Source organism: Hemitrygon akajei, chromosome 3 (assembly GCF_048418815.1).
Source record: "Hemitrygon akajei chromosome 3, sHemAka1.3, whole genome shotgun sequence".
In the NCBI taxonomy this organism is placed as follows: Eukaryota; Metazoa; Chordata; class Chondrichthyes; order Myliobatiformes; family Dasyatidae; genus Hemitrygon; species Hemitrygon akajei.
Window position 1 is genome coordinate 182,129,744 of NC_133126.1, and position 25,721 is coordinate 182,155,464.

Sequence of the window (25,721 nt, forward strand, 5' to 3'; positions counted from 1 at the left end):
GATTTAATAAAGGAATTAGCAGATACAGAACATCACAACAGAGAAAACAATATGAATGTACATCTAAGAAACAAAAATTGTTGCCTTGTGCAAAATTTTAGTAATTTTCTCTGAAGTATCACTGGACTTGAAACAAGCTGCCTCTTTTGCTCCACTGGGGAGGGGTTGCATACTTTAGTCCTCTTCAAAACCTTCAGCTAGCTGGAGTGATTAATCTGCATTCCAACATAAGCTCCTACATCAAACACACACATTTTGGAAGCATTTTGTTTCTTTGAAATGATTTTTTGATACGGTCAACACTCCCCACCGGCTGACTCAAAAAAGAACAGGAAAGCTGGCAAGGTTTATTAGAGTGCTGGTTTATCATTTAACATAATACTGATTCTGTGTTACAATAAAACTAAAATAAAGGATTTAGCAATTATGTTTATTTATGTTAAACAATTAGATTTATCCTAATATGATCACATTCAAGCAATTAATGAAAGAATATATGTATGTCAATACGTATTTATGTTACATATGCATGTATATACCCACTTGGATGGAGAATTTGTGATTTTTGGGCATTATAGATTGAGAAGTTTAAATAAGTCAGTGAAACATGCATTTGTGGTACCTACAAAATCCTAATTTAAGAGGCCATTCCACTGCATTATTTATATTGTTATATCATCAAGGGCTATTGTTAATTCAGTTAATATATCCATTTAATGAAGTCAAGTTACTATAGTCTCATAATCAGTATTCTAAGCTTCAAAGACAAATTATACTGCAATTGTAAATAGGGCTTATCCACAATAAATTCTTGCACAACTAAACAGCAAACACAAATTTAAGAAACCTTTTTTCCCCAAACACAAAACATACTCGACCACTTACCCGTTCCCTGACATTTCTGCAGAGAGACATATCAGAATCCATCCTGTCCTGATTAAAGTAGTTCCTTTCCTTTAAGTCTGTTCTTAAGGCCTCACCTTTAATCAGGTACACGTGAGCTATGTATGGGACATTCCACACACCTCTACAAAGAAATGTGAAAAACTCATTACCACTTACCAACAAATGAAATGTATAGTTAGTGTATAGAAAACAGCACTTGAATTGCCCTGTATAAAGTTATTTTATGGAACTTTTCCTTTAGCAGCATGTTCTCATTATTGCAGACAGGAAAATAGAAATTCCAATGAAAGCACACACACTTTCTGTGAAGAAAACCTTGTAAAAAGTGTGGGGCTCCTCTCAGATTATAGATCCTGCTCTGGAGGACTTGTACCATTAGCACTAAGAGGCCCCATGATGTGAAAAGCTCAGACACTTTATTTTACACTTTCTTAAACACAATGAAATTACTAATTTGCAATGCACTGTAGGGAGTATGAGTACAGTGAGATATGGAAAATGAGTTTCTAAAACTTGCTATTGTTGGACAAAGTAAGATTACCCTTAATCAATTATTGGATTTGAGCGTTTGCAGTACAGACAATATTTCTTTGCTATGCTGTCTCTTCAAAGCCAACTATAAGCTCTCCCCAGCAAGGCCAAAATCCTTGTAACATCTCCGAGTGTGACTGAAAAGCACATATAGGATGGGATTTAAAGTAGCAATATTCTATCATGGTTGGTTGGACAACATCCCTTATCAGTGACTTTTATGTACTATGCACAATTCTTTGTTCTTTTTCACATACAGGATCAGTATAGATTCTGTGCCATTTCAATGTGAAAGAATCTCTGTACTTGAAGATACCTCCCAACGTCGCGGACAGCAGAAAGGTATAAATAAAGAATGGACATCGGGTCGATCGTAGCTTCAATTACTGCATTCAGCACAAAAGACGGAGAAAGGACCTTATGGAAACTACTTGATACAGTCTCACAAACAACTCAATGCACTTGTGATATTGAAACAAACGAGCTTTTATGCTTTTCTACCAATATGTACGAAGTCAAGCTGTGGACAATCACTTCCATTTAGCTGTAGTAATCATGCCACCCTGTCAGATGCTTCTTGGACCAATTTTCTGAAGTTTCTCTTGTCAATATCTCTTCATGTGCAGTACTGTGCAAGAGTCTTATATATAAGCACATATATACTGTATAGCTAGAATGCTGAAGACTTTTGCACAGTACTGTAGTAATTTTATTTATTGCAATGTTTATAGGCATCCGTTAGTCTCGTGAGACCATGGATTTGTGCCTTGGAAGGTTTCCAGGGCGGAGGCCTGGGCAGGGTTGTACGGGAGACCGACAGTTGCCCAAGCTGCAAGCCTTCCCTGATGTTGTCCAAGGGAAGGGCACTAGGACCCAAGCAGCTTGGCACCGGTGTCGTCGCAGAGCAATGTGTTGTTAAGTGCCCTGCTCAAGGACACACCCTCAGCTGAGGCTCGAACCAGTGACCTTCACATCACTAGACCGATGCCTTATCCACTAGGCCACGTGCCAACACAATGCAATGTACTGCTGCTGCAAAAGGAAAACAAATTTCATGACATATGTGAATGATGATAACGTGGATTCTGATATGGGTCTCTATTGTGGACTGAGAGTGGGAAGGGGGCAGAGAGAGGGGAAACAGCAGGAAGCACCAGATAAACTTTCTATAATGATCAATAAGCCAACTGATCTTCCCTGGTGTCTCAGGCTGGGTGTGTCTGCACCTGCCCCAGCACTCCTCCTCTGTCACCTGCCCCACACCCCTTCCGCGGTGTTACACCCTTGCCTATTCCCAACATCCTTTGTTCTTTAAGTGTGCAACATTACAGACATTTCAAGGTGAGGGATGGAAATCGATAGAACTCACACTCTGCTTCCTTCGACAATATTAATGTAGTCCTCAGAGCGTGCGTAGAAGCCTTCAGGACTCAGTGCACCCCAGAAATTGGACCACAACTTCTTGTACTGGGTCACCATTGGTGCAATTATCTTCCTGTTGGGATTAGACACATTATACATCTTGTTAATAAAAAGATCTTTTTGACTATTTTAATTTATTCCATTCCCCCAGAATCATATTCTGTTTTATAATATAAAAAACTGACAAGAACTATGTTAATGAGATTGTGCTAAAAAAAAATTCATTGAGATTTATTTTAAGTAATGGCCTAAATGTTACAACTGGTGAGTAAGCAGAATAATCCCATCACAGTTACGCAGCAAACAGCTAAGTGAAAATGCTTCAAGGCTTCAAAAAAGCTCAGTGTCAGCTTTACAACAGTACTACCCTGATCAATGGAGTTAACCGATCATGGATTTAAGCTCTGCTCCAGACGTCTGCAGCCATTATCCACACTATGGCTTGACTGCAGCTGACATGTCATTCTGAAGGACCAGGCAATAACGTAGGCTGTAACAGATTATAGAAGGCAAAGGTTTCAAGTCAACACACACAAAATGCTGGAGGAGCTCAGCAGGTCAGGCAGCGTCTATGGGAAAGAGTGAACAGTCGACGTTTTGGGCTGAGACCCTTCTTCAGGGCTGAGAAGGAAGGGGGAAAGAGCCAGAGTAAAAAGATGGGGAAGGGAAGAGCGACAAGCTGCAAGATGATAGGCGAAGCCAGGTGGATGGGAAAGGTAAAGGGCTGGACAAGAACAAATCTGATAAGAGAGGAGAGTGGACAATAGGAGAAAGGGAAGGATGAGGGGACCCAGGGGAAGTAAAAGGCAGGTGTGAAGTAATAAAAGGTCGGAGTGGGGAAAAGAGGTGGCGGGTGTTAGAGGAGGTATCACATCGTGAGTCATGAAGTAGTTGTCTCAATGCCCTTCCTTAAACTCTGTGGTTCCTTTCATAACTTTCATTAATGACTACTTTATAGGATGTGGGAGGGAAGGAGGGGAATGGGGGGGAAGAGAGGAAGGAGAGTGGGGGGGAAAGAGTGGGGGGAAGAGTGGGAGGAAGAGTGGGGGGGAAGAGTGGGGGGGAAGAGTGGGGGGGAAGAGTGGGGGGGAAGAGTGGGGGGGAAGAGTGGGGGGGAAGAGTGGGGGGGAAGAGTGGGGGGGAAGAGTGGGGGGGAAGAGTGGGGGGGAAGAGTGGGGGGGAAGAGTGGGGGGGAAGAGTGGGGGGGAAGAGTGGGGGGGGGGAAGAGTGGGGGGGAAGAGTGGGGGTGGAAAAGGGACTCATCTTTGATCCTGAGGGAATGTCCAAGGTGGTTTTAAATCAAGTATAGACAGAGTAGATAGAGAAGAAACTCCTTTTCTTAAAATGGGCCAAGAACCAGGAATGATGACAAAACAGCCAAAAAGTTACAAGGCAAAAACATTTTTGCTAAAAAAAAATGACCGAAATATACAGGTATGAATGCACTACTAGGGAGGCATGTTCAAGTTAGCCTTCAAAAGGGGGGGGGTGTCTCTGTATATAAAAGGGTGATTAAGAGAGGGTGGAAAAGTGAGACTAAACTGGGTTACTCAAAGATAGAGCCATCATGTATTTGATGGGCAGAATGGCCTCTTTCCATGCTGCAAGCAATCTATGAAAGATGCCAGATAAATGCTTGTTTATGATGTTCTACACTCACAAGTATGTCAACATACCTCAACACACCCCCCCCCCCCAAGTTCCTTTAATACTTTTCCAACAGATTTTATTTTGATAAACCTTAGCACAATTTCCTGCATCAGAAAAAAATTGTATGCATGTATTTAGATGGCCCTGCTTTGGTATTAAATTGCACCAAGTCCTGGAACAGCAATGGAAACCTGCTGATAACTAGTCCTCAGTGTAGATGGAAGTGCCAGAATAAGACTGAGACAGTCAGCTTCTGAGCCTTACACAGTAAACTGCACAGTGGTTAACTTCCACATTTTTTGACATACACAAGCTTTAGTCTGACTAATTCAAAACAGCTTATATACAAACCAATGTGGTAAATCCAATTCAATAGCCAACATTCTGCTTTAAACATTATGCTTTTACAATGAAAGCTTATTGTACATCTGGTAGAATAAATTAAATCAACATGGAAATTCCAAAAGCAAAACCCTGAACATGTTGGAAAATTAAAGCAATGGCAGAACTTGCTAGGAATACTCAGCAGGTCAAACAGCAATCATGGAGAGAGAAAAAGATGGAACATTTCAGGTTTTTTTTAAAGATACAAAGTTCAAAAAGTTCAAAGCAAATTTATTATCCAAGTATATATGTCATCATATACAACCCTGAGAATCACTTTCTTCCAAGCGTACTTAATAAATTCAATAACCATAATAGAGTCAGTGAAGGACTGCACCCAACAGGGCAGACAATCAGTGTAGAAAAGACAAAAAAAAACTGTGCAAATACAAAAAAAAGAAAGAAATAATAATAATAATAATAAATAAATTTTAAGAATATGAGATGAAGAGTCCTTGAAAGTGAGTCCACATGTTCTGGGAACATTTCAGTGATGGGACAAGTAAAGTTGAGTGAAGTTATCCCCTCTGGTTCAAGAATCTTGATGGTTGGGGGGTAATAATTATTCTAGGATCTGGTGAAGTGGGTCCTGAAAATCCTGTACTTTCTTGCTGATAGCAGCAATGAGAGCATGCCCTGGGTGGTGGGGATCCCTGGTGATGGATGCTGCTTTCCTGTGACAACACTCCATGCAGAAGTGCTCAGTGGTGGGGAGGGCTTTACCCAAGATGGACTGGGCTGTATCTAGTACTTTTTGTAGGAATTTTCATTCATGGGCATAAATGCTTCCATAAAAGGCTGTAGTTCAACCAGTCAATATACTCTCCAACGCATATCTATAGAAGTTTGTCGAAGTTTTAGATGTCATGCCGAATCTTTGTAAACTTCTAAAGGAAGTAGAGGCACTGCTGTGCTGGGCCCACACCAGTAGAGTACGTATGTTAACAGCCTCTTAGAGGCTAATGAGCCCATGCAGCCCAACTACATTCATGTAACCAATTAACCTCCATCTTTGGAATGTGGGTTGAAACTACAGCACCCGGAGAAAACCCACAAAGGTCACGGGGAGAGTGTAGAAACTACTTACAGACACTGACAGAACTGCACCCAGGTTGCTGGCATTGTAATAGCCACTAATCCCTGTGCTACTGTGTCTCCCCCGGTGACCTTTTGCCAGAACTGGGAATAGTTAGAAAAGTTCCTGAGAAGAGAATGGGTGTAAAGACCAAAAGAAAAGGCCTGTACGATAGAGCCGAAGATTTGACCACACCTCCTCCAGACAACCTTCATGGACCTCTCAGTCAGTACTACGCAGCCAACCAGTTTCTTCTGGCCTCTTCCCTGTCACTGACCACTGGTTCTCTTCACCTCACCCTGCTAAATTCTTTGATGGTCTTCTTCCCAGGGAAGGGAACCAACAATTAGAGGATATAGGTTTAAGGTGAAATGTGATAGATTTAAAAGGAACCTGAGGATGGTGTTAGTGTGGAATGAGCTGTTAGTGTAAGTGGTTGAAGCAAGTACACTTAAAAGATGCTTGGTTAAGTATATGGAGGGATTTAGAAGTACATAGGCGAAACACCATGAAATGGGACTTCTTTTGGTGAGCACCCTAGTCAGCATGGATATTGGGCTAAAGGACCTGTTTCTCTGATGTATTACCCTGTGACTCCACGCCCATCTCCTATTCAAAAACCTGATGTTCCAAGCTCATGTCTCCAGGACTACACTGCCTGAGGCCTATTTGCTGCTGGGGCTTTGCTCCACCTCCGTGGCTGCCTCTGGGATTTTGTACTGGACAAGTACAGATGCAAAAAGAGTGCAGACAGCAATTACTGGCAATAAGCTAACTCCAGAAACATAGTTTCAGCTAATTTCACAGCACTATGCTCAAAGCAAATGTAAACTAAACTGGTGGGACTTTATGGGGCAGGAAGGATACAGTTACTGGATTGAAACAACTTCTTGTTTAGATTCCAAATAGAGTGTGCACTATATTATGAGCCTTTATTGTGTGTAATATTTAATTGGAGAAATAAACAGTTTAAACTGCATTATTTAGAAAATGACTGAAGATTGGGTGAAATTTATCACTGGCAATTATCCTAAAGAGTTTTCATAAGGTAATATTATCTGCTTCATGGTTCCTTTAGGTTATCATAGCTGGCGGTGCAGGATGTGTTGGGTCAAGCTCCCACTACCTATTAAATGTTCCTAATGGCGTGAATCTCAAATAACCTCTAACAACTGTCCAGTTTATGGCCTTCATGTATGGCTTAGCTACTTAGCCTAGCGGAACCATTTCTACTGACAGGAAGAAGGGGCAAATGCGGGTTACTGGTGACTAAAAATCACTTCGGGTGATGGGGCTTGTCAGCTGTGGTTCGCAGCTCATCAATGAGAAGGAAAACACTGACCTTAAAACTCCGCTGCTTTGCGGCTGTGCCCACTCACGGGGAAGGCTTCAGGAGTAAACCGTGAGGAATAATCTGGAGCTGGAGTCCCGAAGGCATCCTAGGTTGAGTTCAACACTGACTGGCAACTCCTGCAACACGGCCGTATCAGTGTCGGCTGTGCCTCTGGATCTACCAGCCGTGTGGAGGGGGGCGGAGTCTCCTGCCTGGGTAACGGCCTGCTCTCCATATCGTACTACGCTGGCTTGCGTATGGACTGAAGCTAGGATGCACATCCGTTTGTCGTTCCCGACGAACAGAGGGCCATTCATTCTTCTGCTATATATCAGAAAACTGTAACCCTTTGGGGAAGCTAACTGTTGCACAATGGGATGGACTACAAGAAAATCTTCATTTAAAAATAACTTTTCAAACTAAGGCGGCCAATTACGTTGGGTTCTGATGAAACATTTTTCTTTACACATTCACACTTGTTTTCAGCATTTCTGCTTTAATTTCACCTCCAGAGATCCATCACCCTAAAGCCTTTTCTGCCATTCTGATAGATTAATGCCTCAGATAAATTCGTCTGACGTTACTCTGGGCCTCTAACAGTCACATAGACAAAAATCTATTGATCTCATTCTAATAGCTCCAATTAATTCTGATCAATGGATTTTTGTTTCAGCTTTCCCCCCACCGAGGAAAAAAATCTTTTCTGATTATACTTCCAAATGACAGCTTGTTTTAAGATTTCTGATCAAGCGACACAACTTCCTATCTCTCACACTGCTAAGATCTCTACCAACTCAAAGAAATCACCATCTTCAGGTAATACAAAGAGCACACCTCATGTCAAAGTTTTTTAAGACCTTTATATAATTCTGTGGAACGTACACTGATGCCATCCAAGACTGAATATATAATTTCTGTCATTCAAATCCCAATAGAATCAGATATATTTGCCACATGTATATCAAAACACTGTGTCAAATCAGATCAGTGAGGGGCAGCTCACCAATGTCACATACTACACAGCATGAAGCCGGAGCACCTGGAGGAAAAGTACACAGTGACAGGAGGAACACACAAACACCTTACAGCGGGCAAGAATCAAAAGACCATAAGATATAGGAGCAGAATTAGTCCACTTTGCCCACTGGTTGAAAATGGCTGATCCATTTTCCCTCTCATCCCCAATCTCCTATCTTCTTCCTTCATGCCCTGAATGATTAAGAATCTATAAATCTCTGCCTTAAATAAATCGAATTACTTCGCCTCCACAGCTGCCTGTGGCAACAAATTCCACAGATTCACCACTCTCCAGCTAAAGAAATCCTTCCTCATCTCCATTCTAAAAGGATGCCCCTCTATCTTGAGGCTGTCTTCCCCCACCACAGGAAACGTCCTCTCCCCATCCACTCTATCAAGGCCTCTCAACATTCGAAAGGTTTCAATGAGGTCGCTCCTTTCTTCTGAATTCCAGTGAGTAGCGGCGCAGAATCATCAAACGCTCCTCATGTGACAAGCCTTTCAATCCCAGAATCATTTTCGTGAAGCTCCTTTGAACCCTCCCCAGTTTCAGCACATCCTTTCTTCGACAGGGGGCTCAAAAGGCACTAGGCCTCATATGGAGCCAGTGATCATTAATGTATCTATTAAAGTATCTATCTATCTATCTAAAGGCACTATAACAGCATTATGCCAACTGCGATATTATTGGCACAATCTACTCAAAGGAGACACCAGAAACTGCAGATGCTGTAATCTGGAGCAACAACCTGTAGGAACTTGGTGGGCTGAACAGCATTTATGGAGGGAAGAAACTGTTGATGTTTGTGGTTGAAACCCTGCGTCAAGACCTTAATTCAATTCTAGATACCTAAGTGTGTAAGAAAGAAAGAATTGGCAGCATACTGTACCTTGGTCTAAGGTGGTGGTGAAGGTTGAACCGTTCCCTCATTTATCCTGCAGGTTAACTCCACTACACCAGTGGGTATATTGGAAATGAAGTGCAGAACTGAAGAACGGAGAATGGATGAAGTTTGATGCTTGATCCCAATCTATGTTGGGATTGAAAAAATACACTATTTTTTTCTCTTGTTTACTGGAGTTCAAAGCTCTTTAGGAGGTTGAAAAAGGTCATGATTATGCTGTTCTTTTGCTTTTCAAGGATGGAATCTGCATTGTGGTTCTTGGAGAAGTTTTCTCACAACTGAGAGGACAGTAGTGTAAAGGCGAGAGTCTTGGGAGAGAAGGTCTTTAATCTTCCCTGAACAGAGCACTGGCTGCTGTTTCCTTTTTGGCCAGGTGGCACCTGGGATACATGGGCCCGAGCTGATCCTGACATCATTGACAGATGACTGTAGGAGCCGTGCATCTGTGTTCTATCCACATTGTATTGCTGTTGCATGTTTATTGTGTTTATTACAGTAGCTAGTCATGTGGGGGTAAAAGTCAAGGTTTTAGTTACATATTCATGCTCTGTTTTGGGCAGTTTTGAGCTGAGGGCCACCAGGTATGATAGCTTTTGTGGATAATTAATAGTGGAGCCCTTGTGAGGTGTTGAAACCTTTGCAAATGAATTGCCCAAGATTTGAGCTCTGAACATTATTATTGGATTGGATCGGAGGACGCATTATACAACAGCCTTATTTGTTCAAGTAGCCGCTACAGTAACCAGAGTCTCTGGACATTTATCACCACCTTTTAACTGCCAGCACCAGTTTTAACTAATGTGTAAGTCACAAAAGTTTGATTTCAATAACTGCTTGAGCCCAACTTCATAAAACTTCATACAAACCCAGGATTTTCTCTTTTTTAAAGTTTGGATATGAGGATTTTCTCCCATGTTCATTCACCAGTTTCAAGAGGAGGGTCAATCATCAGTCCAAACATGCGCCTTGATGAACTCTTTACCTGTTTTGCTGAATTAAAAGTTTGAGGGTGTTTGGGTTTGTCAGTACAACATCTGAATCAAGGTTGAAGTAATAATCACACCTTGGATCCATCCGACAGTAGTCCCTGAATAAAGAAAAGGCAGAGTAAGGTAAATTATACTTTCCATAGAAATGGAATGTTGACATCTTTATAATCACAATCTTCATCTCGGAAATAATCACAAAGCTCTTCTCCTTTGTTCAGGATTTGATGCTGTCATATCAAGTTATTTTGGCAAGTTTAAAAATAGGAACAAAATTACATGCCTCCAAAAATAATACTGAAGGAGAATTTGCTCAATTTGATAGCTTGCATTTTTATCAACTGAAGAACATATTGTTTTTTTTAAATGTAACACTTCCTTTCTGGCTTCTGATTTACACTGCAGACCATTCCCCCCAGCTGGCAACTAGCCTCTCAATCAGGCTCCCTGCTGCACTGTAAAAGAGAGAGAAGAAACTAAAAGGGTTCCCGAGTAATCTTCCCCATTATCCTCAATGGCTCCTCATGTCCATTGATCAGTTTTGAATTTACATTACTTCACATCTGATCTTGGGCATTTAGATTTGTAAACCCTGAGTGATGCAGTCTTCCTGGTGATGAAAATGTACCCATAGTCCTTTAAGGCAATGGTAATTTCTCCTGGGGCATTACTCCTATCAAGTGACTGCCACAGAGGACAGGCAGATCAAGTTATAAAATTTAAGTAAAAATATTTAAAGGCATGCCACAGTTATAAATTTTATCACTTAGCAGACACAAGAGATCAGGAATTCAGAAATCTGGAGCTACAAACAAGACACTGGAGGAACTCAGTAGCAGTTATGTGAAGGGATTTGACACAAAATACCAGCAGTCCAGTTTCCTCCACAGACGCTGCCTGGTCTATTTGATTGCTCCTCATGCAGCTTGCAGGCATAGCTTGCCAGGTTTGCATCTGCTTTCCCTTTCACTTTGTGTCTTAATAATCTTGGAAACTTTTAATCCTTCAGAGGGCAAAATAAGTTCCCAGCACAAATCATGGCCCACCCAAACTAGCCGGGAATTATTCAGGTCAGGGTTTGAGTAGAGTCAGGGTCATAGAGTGATACAGCACGGATACAGGTCCTTCCAATGAGGTTCTACTGACCAGATGGGTAGTCGATGGTCAGTATGTGCGCAGTGGGCTGAAGGGCGTGTCTCCATGACACATGACCATGATTTGAGCAAGAATGATCTTGACTGCTACTCTAGGATGCCCACCAACCAACACAAGTTAAAGCTGGTCTTGAGCAGACCTGATTATCAAGGCTTTTCATGGAAAGGGGATGGACAGAAAGCATGAAAGAGTGTGGACAGAGAGTGAGTGGGGTGGGGGGGGGGGGAGGAGGAGGGAATATTATAATATAAAGTCTCCCAACAATGCAGAGGAGACTGCAATGGTGTATTTCATAGCCTCATTGCACCTTGAACCTGGGACCACACTGTGGTCTACAAGGAAGAGATCCTCTTCCAGTCTTTCAGTGCAAGTTTGTGCAGGCAGGTTGTCACTGTCACAGAATGGTTTTGACAGCCTGAGAAAACCTTCCCCTTTGCTCACTGGCCATCAAAGCTGTCTGTGCTACTGCGCCTAATAAACACCATTGAAATTTATGAACTTTCAGTGCAGTTTGGAGCTTGTCAAAAACTGAAATCCTGTTAAATTTGAAGAGGAAAGAGGCAGATTTCTTCATGGATCAGGAAGTGGAGAGCTATCAGGAACACCTGGAGCAGATCAGGCATGATCAGATTGGCTTGAGGGGCCAAATTGCCTACCCTTACCCTTACTATGTTCTTAATTAAAAATGGAACAAATACACTATAAATGCATGCATGCACTTACATAAACTGACTAAAATATAATTACAACACTGAAAATAACTTAATTAGTAAATTATAACTCCAGGTAATTTTCTCTTGAGAGATGATATCTTTTATGCATTTGGGGCTGCTGTCGGTGCTGCACGTTTACACCGGCGAATACTCATCGGGAAGATTCCCAAGATCTAATGCAGGAAAGTCCAGAAAGATTTGCATTACAGCAGTTGCCAGCCATAGCCAGATGGTAGACAATGCCATCAATTTTAGTCCTGTCAATTTTGCTAGAAAGCGGGACTTTTTATAACCAGCAGAGCCAGATTAAACATTGGTACTGGAACTAATATTCTTTTTGTTTCATGCATCCCTCCCCAATCTTCTGCGCAAACTATTGCTAATTTCCTTCTCTGGCATTTTTGTCAAAGTCTATAACCTGAAACCGTTTCTCTTTCCACGTGGCTTATTATGATCTGCGGGTTTTTATTTCTCACACTCCTGCCAAATACATTGGATGGGTGTTACACTGAATACATTTGTTCTTCACAGATTTCCAACTTTCAATCCAAATAAATCAGATAAAATTCTCACAAATATACATTTAAAAAAATGTCAGATTAGAGACACGTTTAGGATACGAAAAAAATAAAATGAGTGAAGGTCCAAAATTATACCAGGATTTCTGTAACTCATTATAAATGTTCAAAACATCATTATTTTGTTACCATGTGTAATTTCTAAACTGACGGTCAAATAAAAAGTAACTTAAGTGATTTACTTCAAGGGAATGAGCAATAATATTCCGCTGTTCATTGCCTCTCCAGCATGGAACCTGTGAGTTAGCTGAATAGAAACTTTTGGAATTACTGAGGTGACAAGACAGTGATTGTAGCAGAGAGCTGAATTGTAATGTATCTTATGGTTGGGCTGAGTTGTTCTCCAATCTGGCAACTTACTTGCAAATGTTTCATCACCATATGAGGAGACATCATCAGCGTGATGCTAATTGTGACATGTCCTCCAAAGGTTTGGCCTTTATACACTTATCAATCAGCTGATTGCTCATCATTTCGGTAACTCAATTGTGATGCGGGGAGGAAGTTTTGTTGCTGATCGGCTGCACAGCAAACTTCATGTGTTGTGGTCTGGAATTTTGCCCGCACCAGCTCATAAATGGGATCAATGTCTACATGTTTGTTTACAAATCTGTTCGCGGAAAACCATGCTTTTAGGAATTCTCTTGCATACCGCACCTTTGCATGCGCCATGAGTTTCCAAATTGATTACCAATCACCTGACTGATAAGTATACAAAAGCCAAGCATTTGGACGACACACCACAATTAACAGTGCACTGATGACATCTCGTGTATGGTGACAAAACATTTGCAAGTAAATTGCTGGGATCTGAGAAAGACTCAACCCAACCATCAACCACCACAGCTACATACTTTCTGAATTATTTCCAATGTAACTTTTCTCATTGCACCTTATCCAGTTACAAACAAGAGTATTTGAATGGAATGACTCACATTCCCATATTCCTTGCATCTCCTTCACTCAAGACTTCCTCAGGCCCGACAAACTTCACTTCAATTATACCTTTGTATTTCTTCCAGAACTTGAGTAAATGCTTTTCGTGGTAAACTTCCTAAAAGTAGAACACATTTCTTGAGATAGAGTTAATGGCCTAATTTCCCAGTCAGTAATAAAAGAGCAGTTCTACTTCTTCAGAGCACTTACAACTGCTGTCGGACTTTTAACAGGTATTTACATTGAAAAAATACATTGAAAACTATTCTGTTAGGTTTTTGACCTTCTAGAGGTGATTTGATGCCTGTATAAAAACAGTACATCTTCCTCAAGCAAGCAGATTGAAAAAGTCCTTGTTGAGACTTGCACAGTAAGAATTAGGATTGTAAGTCAAAGCCAAATCATGTACAGAATGTTAAAAAGAGCCGGAGCTGGAAATATGAAAAGGAATAAAGACTTTCATAAAAAAAATTCGAGTTTTGTTCTAAAAATTTAAAAATAATTAAAATCTGATGGAATAAGACTCCAAATTGAATGAGAGAGAGACAGAGCATTTACAAATTATTATGCAAGCAAAAGTTCCTACACTCAATCAAGCAACATTCAATTATTTTTGGACAGTCTATCTTTGGGTCAAGACCTTTCCTCAGGACTGGCTGAGAAACAGTGCTGATGCAAAGACTTGACCTGAAATATTGACAGTCCATTTCCCACCATGGATGCGTCTGATCCACTGAATTCCTGTAGCTCCTTTATGGATTGATCCAGATTCTCAACATCTGCACTCTCCTGTGTCTCCAGCTATTTATAGTGGATTCCCCCAATTATTCTGAAGTTCTCCACTTGATACTTATTCCTATTTCTCTTCTGCACAACTTATTTTTTAATGTACCTTGTAGTTTTTATTATGTTTTGCTCTGTACTGCTGACAGAAAACAAGTTTCCCACCTATGTTAATGGTAATAAGCCAAATTCTGATATGCATTTCATTGTTCTTTCTCCAGTTGATGTAGTGATGTAGCAAATATTACAGGTATAGGCAAAGTGGATAGCAATTTTATAGTTTCCACATCTATCTGTGCACTTATCAAGTCAGAGAGAAGCACAGAACAAGCCCTTCAGTCCATCTAGTCCATGCCAAAACCATTTAAACTGCCTACATCCATTGACCTGCACTGAGACCATAGTCCTCCATACCCCTACCATCCGTTTATTTATCCAAACTTCTCTTAAACTTTGAACTTGAGTTCATGCACTACTTGTGCTGGCAGGTCATTCCGTACTCTCACAACCCTCTGGGTGAAGAAGTCTACCCTCATGTTCCCCTTAAATTTCTCACCTTTCACCCTTAATCCATGACCTCTGGTTGTAGTCCTATAGTGCCTCAGTGGAAAAGGCCTGCTTGCATTTACCTAATCTATACCCCTCATAATTTTGGATACTGCACTCGTAGTTGCCAGAAGTTAGTGATAAGCTTATGATTAATTTTGTTTCAGTTTCTGGGTTAATGCTCAAGCTAAAAGTGCTACACATCAAAGTAAGAACAAACTATTCTTAGTGATGGAAAACCTCAGCTTTATCACCTTCAACAGAACTGAAAATGAACTCAGAATCAGATTTAATAATCACTGGCATAAGCTGTGAAATGTGTCATCTTTGTGGCAGCAGTACGATGCAATACAGTTGGCGCTCCTTATCCGCGACGGACTGGTTCCGGGACCTCTCACGGACACCAAAAAATGAGGATGCTCAAGTCCCTTATTTAACCTGTCTCAATGCGGTGGACCTTAGGACCCTGCTGAAACCCAGACCTTATTTAACCTGTCTCAGTGCGGTGGACATTAGGACCCGGTGGCGGAGCTTTGAATGTGCAGTGTTTCAGTTCACCAAAATAATCACGATCACGATAAAGTGGAAATAATAAAGCCATCGGAAAGAGGTAAAATGCCATCGGTCTTTGGAAAAGCGTTAGGCTACAGTTGGTCAACAATTGGAACAATTTTAAAGGATAAAGTGAGAAAGGCCCTGCCCCGATGAAGGCTACAATTATTACTAAGCAACACAGTGGTTTAATTATTGTATTTTGGGGGTTTTAGGTTTTTGATCCTCCACATCAACCAGGCACGGAAGAAGAGCGCGCTCGGAAGTGGTCTGTCACTGGATCGAACTCGGGAACTTCCCGAGCCTGGCGCTGGAACATACGTTAAGTGCTTTATATGCATAGAAAGGTAAAATATATGCTATAAACTAAGACAAACGTTTGACTAACTGACGCTAAATAATACCAGATGTATCTGTTTCGACTTATATAGTAAGAAAACTTCTGATTTTTTTCCGATCCCGATCCACAGTAACCTACACACATCCTCCCATATACTTTAAATCATCTCTAGATTACTTATAATACCTAATACAATGTAAATGCTATGTAACCTAGTTGTTACACTGCATTGTTTAGGGAATAATGACAAGAAAAAAAAGTCTGTACATGCTCGAACAACAAGTGCTGGAAGAGCACTTCCGGGTTTTCGTGATTTGCGGTCGGTTGAATTCGTGCATGCAGAACTCACGGATAAGGAGGGCCGACTGTACATAGTAATAGAGAAAAAAAATGTGAATTACAGCAAGACATGTCCTGGGTGATGGGGGTCTGAAGCGATGGATGCTGCCTTTCCAAGGCATCGCTCATTGAAGATGTCCTGGATACTACAGAGACTAGTGCCCATGATGGAGCTAAGTTTACAAATCTCTGCAGCTTACTTTGATCCTGTGCAGTAGCCACCCTATACCAGAGGGTGATTGGTGGTGGACCCAGTTAGAAAGCACCTGTAGAAATTTGCAAGTCTCTTTGGTGACATACCAAATCTCCTCAAACTCCTAAGGAAATATAGCTGCTGTAATGCCCTCTTTATAGTTGCATTGGTATGTTGGGCTCAAGATAGAGCATCAGAGATATTGACATGCGTAAATTGTACAGAGTTTTGAGTTTAATACAATTAGGGCAGAAGTGTAACAACTATACACTCAATTACCAGCAGAAGGCTTACCTTATTGTGTATGAAAAACTTAAGCTTCTCTCTCGGATAATCGATGGTCAACAGTCTTTCCAAAAACTCTGGAAGGAAGGGTGTTGGCTGTTCAATGAATATGCCGACAGTCACACTGGGGTATTCCTGAACGACAAATACATTGAATAGGATCAGTTATAATGAATAGCTGGAACTAGAGTCTGTCCTGTCAAGCATCTATATGGATTGTCCCACATTTGCAGCATTCTTCTCCAGCTCAACTCTGTCATTTTATTTTAACCTGCACTGCATCTTCTTTATAGCTGCTACACTTTTTCTCTATAGAACGATTTGACTCTACGACCTTCAACTATTTATATATGGCATGACTGGTCTGATGGCACACAAACAAAAGACTTGTCCCACAGTATCTCTGTATAGGTGATAGTAAAAGCCAATAATTATTATAGGAACAATTTATATAGCCAATTGCCCTGCCAACTAGCTTATCTTTGGCATCAGGGAGGAATCTAAAGTACCTGTTGGGTTGGGAGAGGATGGGGAAGGAACAGTCACACAAGTTTATGGAGTTGCTGCCCTCATACTTTCAGCATCCTGGGTTCAACCCTGACCTTAGGTACTATCTGCACAAAGCTTGCATGTTTTGCAAACTCTTCCCCTGAGTACTCTAGTTTTCTCCTATGTCTTAGAGATTTGTCATCACCATGTGAGTTGTTAGCAGGCAGAATTTGGGGTAATTGATAGGAATGTGGACAGAATGAAAAAAATATTAGTGCAGGGGTTCCCAAACTGGGGTCCACGGAACCCCTGCTTAATGGTATTTGTCCATGGCATAAAAAGGTTGTCCATGGTCTAGAATGAGGATCGACAGATGGTTAGTGGATAGTGGTAAGAATTGGAAAAAGGCCATACATGAAAATCCTGACCAAAGGTCCTGTTTCCATGTTGCATGCCCCTACAACAATCTATAATCTAATTACTTTGCACTTCATTTGGGGCAAGTTTACGCCAAACATACATTGATAAAAGTAGAATTAATACTTCTCCTGCAGGACGAAGTTGCCTTAGATTTACATTAATTACAGAGGTGCTAGAAAGTTTGTGAACCCTTTAGAATTTTCTCTATTTCTGCATAAGTAGGACCTAAAATATGATCAGATCTTCATGAAAGTTCTAAAACTAGATAAAGAGAACCCAATTAAATAAATAACACAAAAATAATTATACTTGATCATTTATTCATTGAGAAAATGATCCAATATTACATATATTTCTTGGAAAATGTACTGAAGCTTTGTTTTTAGTAACTTGTGTGACCCCCCCCCCCGTACAGCAATAACTTCAACCAAACGTTTCTGGTCGCTGTTGATCAGTCCTGCATATTGGGCTTGGAGGAATTTTTGATCATTCCTCCATATAAAACTGTTTCATTTCATCAATATTTCTGGGATACCTTGCATGAACAGCTCTCTTCAGGTTATACCACAGCATTTCAATTGGGTTACGATCTGGACTCTGACTTGGCTATTTCAAAACACAAATTTGTTTCATTTTAAACCGTTCTGTTGTTGATTTACTCTCGTCTTTCGGATCATTTGCCTTGTAACATTCTCCAATTTCTATTAACCTTCAGGTGATGGACTGCAACCCTCACATTCTCCTGTAAAATGTCTTGATACAATTTTGAATTCATTGTCCCCTCAGTGACTGCAAGCTGTCCAGGCCCTGAGGCATTAGAGCAGCCACAAACCATGATGCTCCTTCCACCAGGCTTCACAGCTGGGATGAGGTTTTGGTGCTGGTGTGCAGTGCCCTTTTTCCTTCAAACATAGCAATGTGTATTTCTGCTAAAAAGTTCAACTTTTGACTCATCTGTCCACAGAATATTGTCTCAGAAGCGTTGTGGAACATTCGGGTGGTCTCTGCAAACTTGAGCTGAGCAGAAATGGTTTTTTTTTTTTGGAGAGCAGTGGTTTCCTCCACGGTGTCCTTCCATGAACACCATTCTTGTTCAGTGCTTTTCTTATAGTGGACACATGAACAGAGACTTCAGCAAGTTCTAGAGATTTCTGCTGATCTTTTGCTGTTACCTCTGGGTTCCTTTTCCCTTCCTTCAGCATTGCCCATTGTGCTCTTTGAGTGATCTTTGCAGGACACCTACTCACAAGGAAAGCCGCAACAGTAATGAGTTTCCTCCTTTTGGAGACAGTTTCTCTTACTGTGGAGGGATGAACACTCAGGTCATTAGAAATGTTTTTGTAGCCTTCTCCAGCTTCATGAATCTCTACCATTCTTCTTCTAAGGTCCTCTGAAAGTTGTTTTGAATGAAGCATTGTCTACATAAACAGATCTTTCTTGAAAAGTACAGGCTTTGCTGGGGCTTGATTTTGGGTGTCTCTTTTTTAAAAGGGCAGGGCACCTCTACAACTCACAGCTCCAATCTTAACTCATTGATCGGAACACCCTTCTCCAAATAGCTTTTGTAGAAGGCATTACCCATGACTTCACTTATTTTTTTGAACCTAGACAGTGATTGTTTAAATGGTGTATTCAGTAATGACGAGCAGTACAACTGTTTGCGTTAATAGTATGGCAGATTCTGTTTGTCTATTATTGTGACTTAGATGAAGATCAGACCATACTTTTTGAGGAATTAATGCAGAACCCAGTAACTGCAAAGCGTACACAAACTTTTTCTTGCAACAGTATTGTTGCAGCCAGAAGGATCGTGCGTACACAAGCACAAATATACATTACAGTTCTAATGTTATCACCATAAATCAAGATAATCTGGGACAGATTTTAGTGTAAGGAGGAAATAATTGTGTAATATGGGGGGGGGGAAACCTCTGAAAGTCCAACACTACCTCGCCATTATGAAAACTGAAAATAGGCAATGCTAGCCAACAGGCTTCTGGTGAAGCTGTACAGGCCAATCACCTGTACAGGGGATACAATAGATTACAGAAACATTGACCTCCAAGGAGTTCATCATCGATGGCCTAAGCTCCTCTGGGAGCTAAGGGCCAACAACAAATTATGGGGGAGGGGGAGAAAAAGAGAGGGAAGATTGCCGATGAAGGACAAATACACTTGCCAATTGAAATTAATGATTTGTAAACAATATTTAACACTCTGCTTTCATCTTTTAAAAACCTCATGCTAAATACCAGTCAAAAATATTTTAATATTAATTTTCAGGATTGTGACATGACTACTAAAGCCAGCATTTATTGGCCAGCCCGAATTCTGATCAAGAGTATTAAACATTAATGACCCACAATTCATCACCTTTAATCTCTGCATGGTGTAACATAGGATGACCAATTAACAAGGCTTTGCAGTTATTAAGCAGGTCGCAAAGGCAGAAAAGTAGTATTCAAGATTATGCTAGTGACCAACCGGTGACATTTTGCAGCCAGCTCACAAAACTCTGAACCATAGAACATTACAGCACAGAAACAGGCCTTTTGGCCCTTCTTGGCTGTGCCGAACCATTTTTCTGCCTAGTCCCACTGACCTGCACCTGGGCCATATCCCTCCAAACCCCTCTCATCCATATACCTGTCCAAGTTTTTCTTAAATGTCAAAAGTGAGCCCGCATTCACCACTTCATCTGGCAGCTCATTCCACACTCCCACCACTCTCTGCGTGAAGAAGCCCCCCCCAATGTTCCCTTTAAACATTTCCCCCTTCACCCTTAATCCATGACCTGTGGTTTTTTTCTCCCCTGGCCTCAGTGGAAAAAGCCTGCTTGCATTCACTCTATCTATACCCATCATAATTTTATACACCTCTATCAAATTACCCCTCATTCTCCTACGCTCCAGGGAATAAAGTCCTAACCTATTCAACCTTTCTCTGTAACTCAGTTTCTCAAGTCCTGGCAACATCCTTGTAAACCTTCTCTGCACTCTTTCAACCTTATTAATATCCTTCCTGTAATTAGGTGACCAAACCTGCACACAATACTCCAACTTTGGTCTCACCAATGTCTTATACAACTTCACCATTACATTCCAACTCTTATACTCCATACATTGATTTATAAAGGCCAATGTACCAAAAGCTTTCTTTACAACCCTATCTACTTGAGAAGCCACTTTTAGGGAATTATGTACCTGTACTCCCAGATCCCTCTGTTCTACTGCACTCCTCAGTGTCCTACTATTTACCTTGTATGTTCTACCTTGGTTTGACCTTCCGAAGTACAATACCTCACACTTGTCCGCATTAAACTCCATCTGCCATTTTTCAGCCCATTCCTCCAACTGGTCCAAATCCCTCTGCAAGCTTTGAAAACCTTCCTCATTGTCCACTACACCTCCAATCTTTGTATCATCAGCAAATTTGCTGATCCAATTTGCCACATTATCATCCAGATCATTGATATAGATGACAAATAACAATGGACCCAGCACTAGTCACAGGCACACCACTTGTCACAGGCCTCCACTCAGAGTAGCAATCCTCCACTACCACTCTCTGGCTTCTTCCATTGAGCCAATGTCTAATCCAATTTACTACCTCTCCATGTATACCTAGCGACTGAATCTTCCTAACTAACCTCCCATGCGGGACCTTGTCAAAGGCCTTACTGAAGTCCATGTAGACAACATCCACTGCCTTCCCTTCATCCACTTTCCTGGTAACTTCCTCAAAAAACTCTAATAGATTGGTTAAACATGACCTATCACGCACAAAGCCATGCTGACTTTTTTCTAATAAGTCCCTGTCTATCCAAATACTTGTAGATCCTATCTCTCAGTATTCCTTCCAATAATTTACCTACTACCGATGTCAAACTTATCAGCCTATTATTTCCTGGCTTACTTTTTGAGCCTTTTTTAAACAATGGAACTACATGAGCTATCCTCCAATCCTCCGGCACCTGACCCATGGATATTGACATTTTAGATATTTCTGCCAGGGCCCCTGCAATTTCAACACTAGTCTCCTTCAAGGTCCGAGGGAATACCCTGTCAGGTCCTGGGGATTTATCTACTCTGATTTGCCTCAAGACAGCAAGCACCTCCTCCTCTTTAATTTGTATAAGTTGCATGACTTCCTTACTTGTTTGCCTTGTTTCCATTGACTCCATTCCAGTTTCCTTAGTAAAGGAATGGTAAAGAAATATATCTGTTTGATATATTTCTTCTGGACTGCAATTGCTGCAGTTCATAGCTTGTAATTTCCCTTTAAGGGATGTACTTTGAACTGCCTAATGAACTGTTGCTTTTGTGATCAGCTGGGGGATTCGATGAACTGGACTCTCGTGTGTGCAGGTATGGCCAGGGCGGTCATCACTAGGGGTGGATGCTGTGTCGAAGCTTGATGGTGGAAGACAAACACGTGCTGAGCTCCATTATTCTGTGCCCATTTAAAACATCAAGCAAGATTTAAATCGAGGCCGACGACGGAAAGGAAAAGGTGCTCAGTGCCACCTGCCTGCGTTTGACCCACCTCCCGCTACTATCGTCAGGCGGCAGGAGCAGAAGTCCTGACCCCGTGTCGCCAGGTTCAGAAGCAGTTGCTGCTCTGCAGCCATCGGGCTCCTGGACTGGCTTCACTCGCTTCAGCGCTGGCCTGGCTCTCTGGCTGCGGACTTTCCTTCACTGACTCTGCCGTTCATGCTCCACGTGTTATTTGTTTATTTTTTGTTCCTATTTGTCCTCTTTTGCACATCGGATCTGTGGCAGTCTTTGTTGTGTGTGGTTTTTCATGAGTCCTATTGTATTTCTTTGTTTTGTGACTGCCTGATAATAGATTTGAACTCAACTTTCGAATCACTTGCCAACTATATAAAGATAAGCTATGAAAGAGGATTGCGGACATTAATTTTTTAAAATACAAAGCCAGAGCAAACATGCCAACAATTACTTAATCTCAGGGCCCTCCTTCGTACATTTATAATGTCACTGGCAGCTGCCTGAAAATTTCAAGGTCTCGATTTATGCATTTTATAATACGCAGCCCTCAGGATTCCATTCAGACATATCAAAGGATTATCTTGCCACCGCTGCATTCTGGAACTGCCCGTCCTTGTTCCTGCAACCTTAGCAAATACAAAAGCATGCTCCCCTTTGTGCCAGCAATCCACTAATTCTGCACCAGGAGATCACCCTGTGCAGCGATACTTAACATGGAATCACAAGTTGTAATTAGTTAAAACTGGAAGCAGATATGAAAGATGCTGCTGCACAAATGTCTGGGTGGGGCTTTAAGTCTTAAAGATCTCCTTAAATGTAACCTTTTGCTGCACAAATTACATCCTCCTGCTGTTCAAATAAATTCAGTCTCCCACATCAAGGCTGCATGTGCAGTACGGTATATATTGCACAAGATTTAGCCCGTACAACCTCATCTCTCACTAAACACCAGTCAACCAACTGGTTTATACATCTCAGAATATGAAATGCTACCACAAAAACCTCTTTGTAAAGGGGGAGAGATGCTGCTCGAGATTAAACCAAAGCCCAGAAGCTGCAAGCAGCCTGTCGATACTATCTCCAATTAAAAAAACGCCGCAGGGAAGGAAAAAGGACGGAGTTGAAGGTCGTGAAGTACTTTGAGCATAGACTGATGTCCTGCAGATGTTCGTACCTGCCCAAGCTTCACCCTCATTGTCAGGGCAAATAAGCTGAGACACCTCAGCACTGCATAGTTCAAATACTAAATCCAAGTGAAGATAAAAAGTAAGCTATGCTACAAACTGTTTAGAAGAGGTTCAAATCACATGGCTGAACTTTCAGATGGATTATGTCAGGACTGCGGGTGGCCTGCTGAATTTATTTTTTGATGGTTAAGGATGACTATCAGGCTCAAAGAGGTAAACACTGAGATTTTCTGCAGGTGGATTATCACTAGACTGTATTGGATACAAAAGCAGAGTTTTGTTTTGCACCCCATTATCTGAGCTTTACAAACTCATGATTCTCACAAACAAAAAGGCTAATATGCATTAGTACTTTATATGACTTTGTCACCATAGTTTGTAACTCAGTTCAACCTTTCTCATTTAAAACTGTTCTAACTAATGCACAGGCAAATCCAGTGCATCTTTCCTGATGCCATTCAGAAGCCCCATCGGCTGACTAACAGCTGATGTAAAATGTCAAGCTGGGAAGGGCCCCTTTCATGAATCAACTTGCAAGAACAAGTACCGCTGACATCAGCGTAGTGGGTAAAGAAACATCTTCCACTTTTGTACTTGGACAGGAATGACGCGCACTCCGAAGGACCAGCAGTCGTTTCACAGAGCTCCCCTCATCCATCTTCTGACTTCCACATGTTAAACATCTGGATTTGGAATCAATGCTTCAGTCCCAGTAGAAATAAGAACATTTGAGTAACGATGGCATTCCTCTTGAGCAGATTTCATTACTGTGTGTAGCACTGCTGTTAAACAGCAAAGAAAGATAAACAAAACACTGTGCAGCTTCATCAGCCTGGCTTGATCCTGGATACAAATTACTGTAAAAGCTTTCACATCCTTTTGCAATGGGCTCCTTGACTTCCTGACCAACAGATCACACTCAAAAAGGATAGGCAGCAACCCCTTTGTCACAATTATTCTCAGTAACAGTGTCCAACTAGGTTGCGTACCCAGTCCCCCCACTCTACCAGGGTGTCGGAACCTTCTTGAGAGCAAGTGCCCAAATTGACGATAATCTTCTAAAAAAAAAAATCCTCTCACATACCATGACAATCTTGATTAGAGATGATTGGTGATTAATGAATTAGCAATAATAATTAACGACTATTTTAAGAAAGGTGGGTCCTATTGCTTATTTACATGTATTCAGTGGTTTGCAATTGATAAAAGTACAGCAAAGAGAGATTGATTACACATGAAGCATTTTTACAAACCCTGTTCAAAAATTATTAATTTCTTATAAAGGCAATTGAAAACAATGTAATTTCTAGATATTACTGTACCTCATATATAACGTAAGAAATGTGACCATGAGGGCTTTTCAAAACATATCATCCAACATCATATATTCTTGTAACTAAGTTGGCACTAAGCCGCCATATCTCTTGTAAAAACATCTCACTGCTCAGATGTTGTAAACTATAATTCACTGCTTCATTTAGCAGTAAACATAATTATAATGTATCTTTTTACTCTGGGTGTGGTTTAAAGAACCGAGGAGTGGCACTATATACCTTGTGCCAGCAGAATTTTTTGTGTGTCCCAGCTTGGGCATGTGTGCCATAGGCTTGCCACCCCGAGGGTCTGCAAGCCTAGATTGTGCTCTAACTCCACATACAAGTTTACCAATGACAGCTGACACCATCACAGTGGGCTGTATCTCAAATAATGATGAGTCGGATCATAGAAATGAGATAGACAGCCTTGTGACGTAGTGTCAAGATGACAATCTTTCCCTCAGTGTCACCGAAAGAGCTGGTAATCAACTTCAGGAAAGGGGTCTGATTACATCATGCTCCGGTTTACATCATCAGGGCTGGGTGTCAAGAGTAAGCAATACCAGTAACCTATTCTTGTGCAATCATGTTGATGCCACAGCCAAATAAAAAAGCTTACAGGTGCTTCTATCTCATCAGGAGACTAATGAAACTGGCAAGTTTTCTTCAAACCTTGTTATATTTTATCGATGCACTGTAAAACGCATCCTATCTGGATGTATCACAGCTTGCCATGGTAACTGCTTCATCTGTAACAGCAAGAAACTAGAGAGCTGTGAACATAGATCAGCATGTCACAAAAATGGACTTGGTCTCCATGGACTCTGCCTACACAAGATTATATCAGCTATTTCAGTAAAGCAGCCAACATAATCAAAGATTCCACCCACCCGGACGTTTTCTCCTCTCCAACCTCCCAATGGGGAGATGATACAAATGCCCGAAAGCCCACACCAGCAAGTTCAAGGACACCTTCTATCCCACTTAGGTGACTGAATGGATTCCCAGTACAGCAAACATCAGAAAGTCTGCAGGTGCTGAAAATCCGAAGCAACACCCACAAAATGCTGGAGAAACTCGGCGGGCCAGGGAGCATCGTGCATCAGCATGCTGAGTTCCTCCAGCATTTTGTGTGCTCCCACTACAGCAAGATGGAGACTTCACTGCAT

At 41.3% G+C, this 25,721-nt stretch overlaps 1 protein-coding gene across 8 annotated transcripts in view; it reads right to left on the reverse strand.

Annotated features, from left to right (window-relative positions):
* The window catches only part of plod2 (procollagen-lysine, 2-oxoglutarate 5-dioxygenase 2), a 186,016-nt gene that overhangs the window by 39,811 nt on the left and 120,484 nt on the right, over positions 1-25,721 (reverse strand). For all 8 annotated transcript variants that reach the window (XM_073041541.1, XM_073041539.1, XM_073041543.1 and 5 more), the window contains exons 9-13: positions 16,639-16,764; positions 13,591-13,709; positions 10,206-10,310; positions 2,807-2,932; positions 886-1,027 (exon numbers count right to left, since the gene is read on the reverse strand). In XM_073041541.1, coding sequence (XP_072897642.1) covers positions 886-1,027; positions 2,807-2,932; positions 10,206-10,310; positions 13,591-13,709; positions 16,639-16,764 — 618 coding nt within the window. The remainder of the gene's footprint in view (positions 1-885; positions 1,028-2,806; positions 2,933-10,205; positions 10,311-13,590; positions 13,710-16,638; positions 16,765-25,721) is intronic.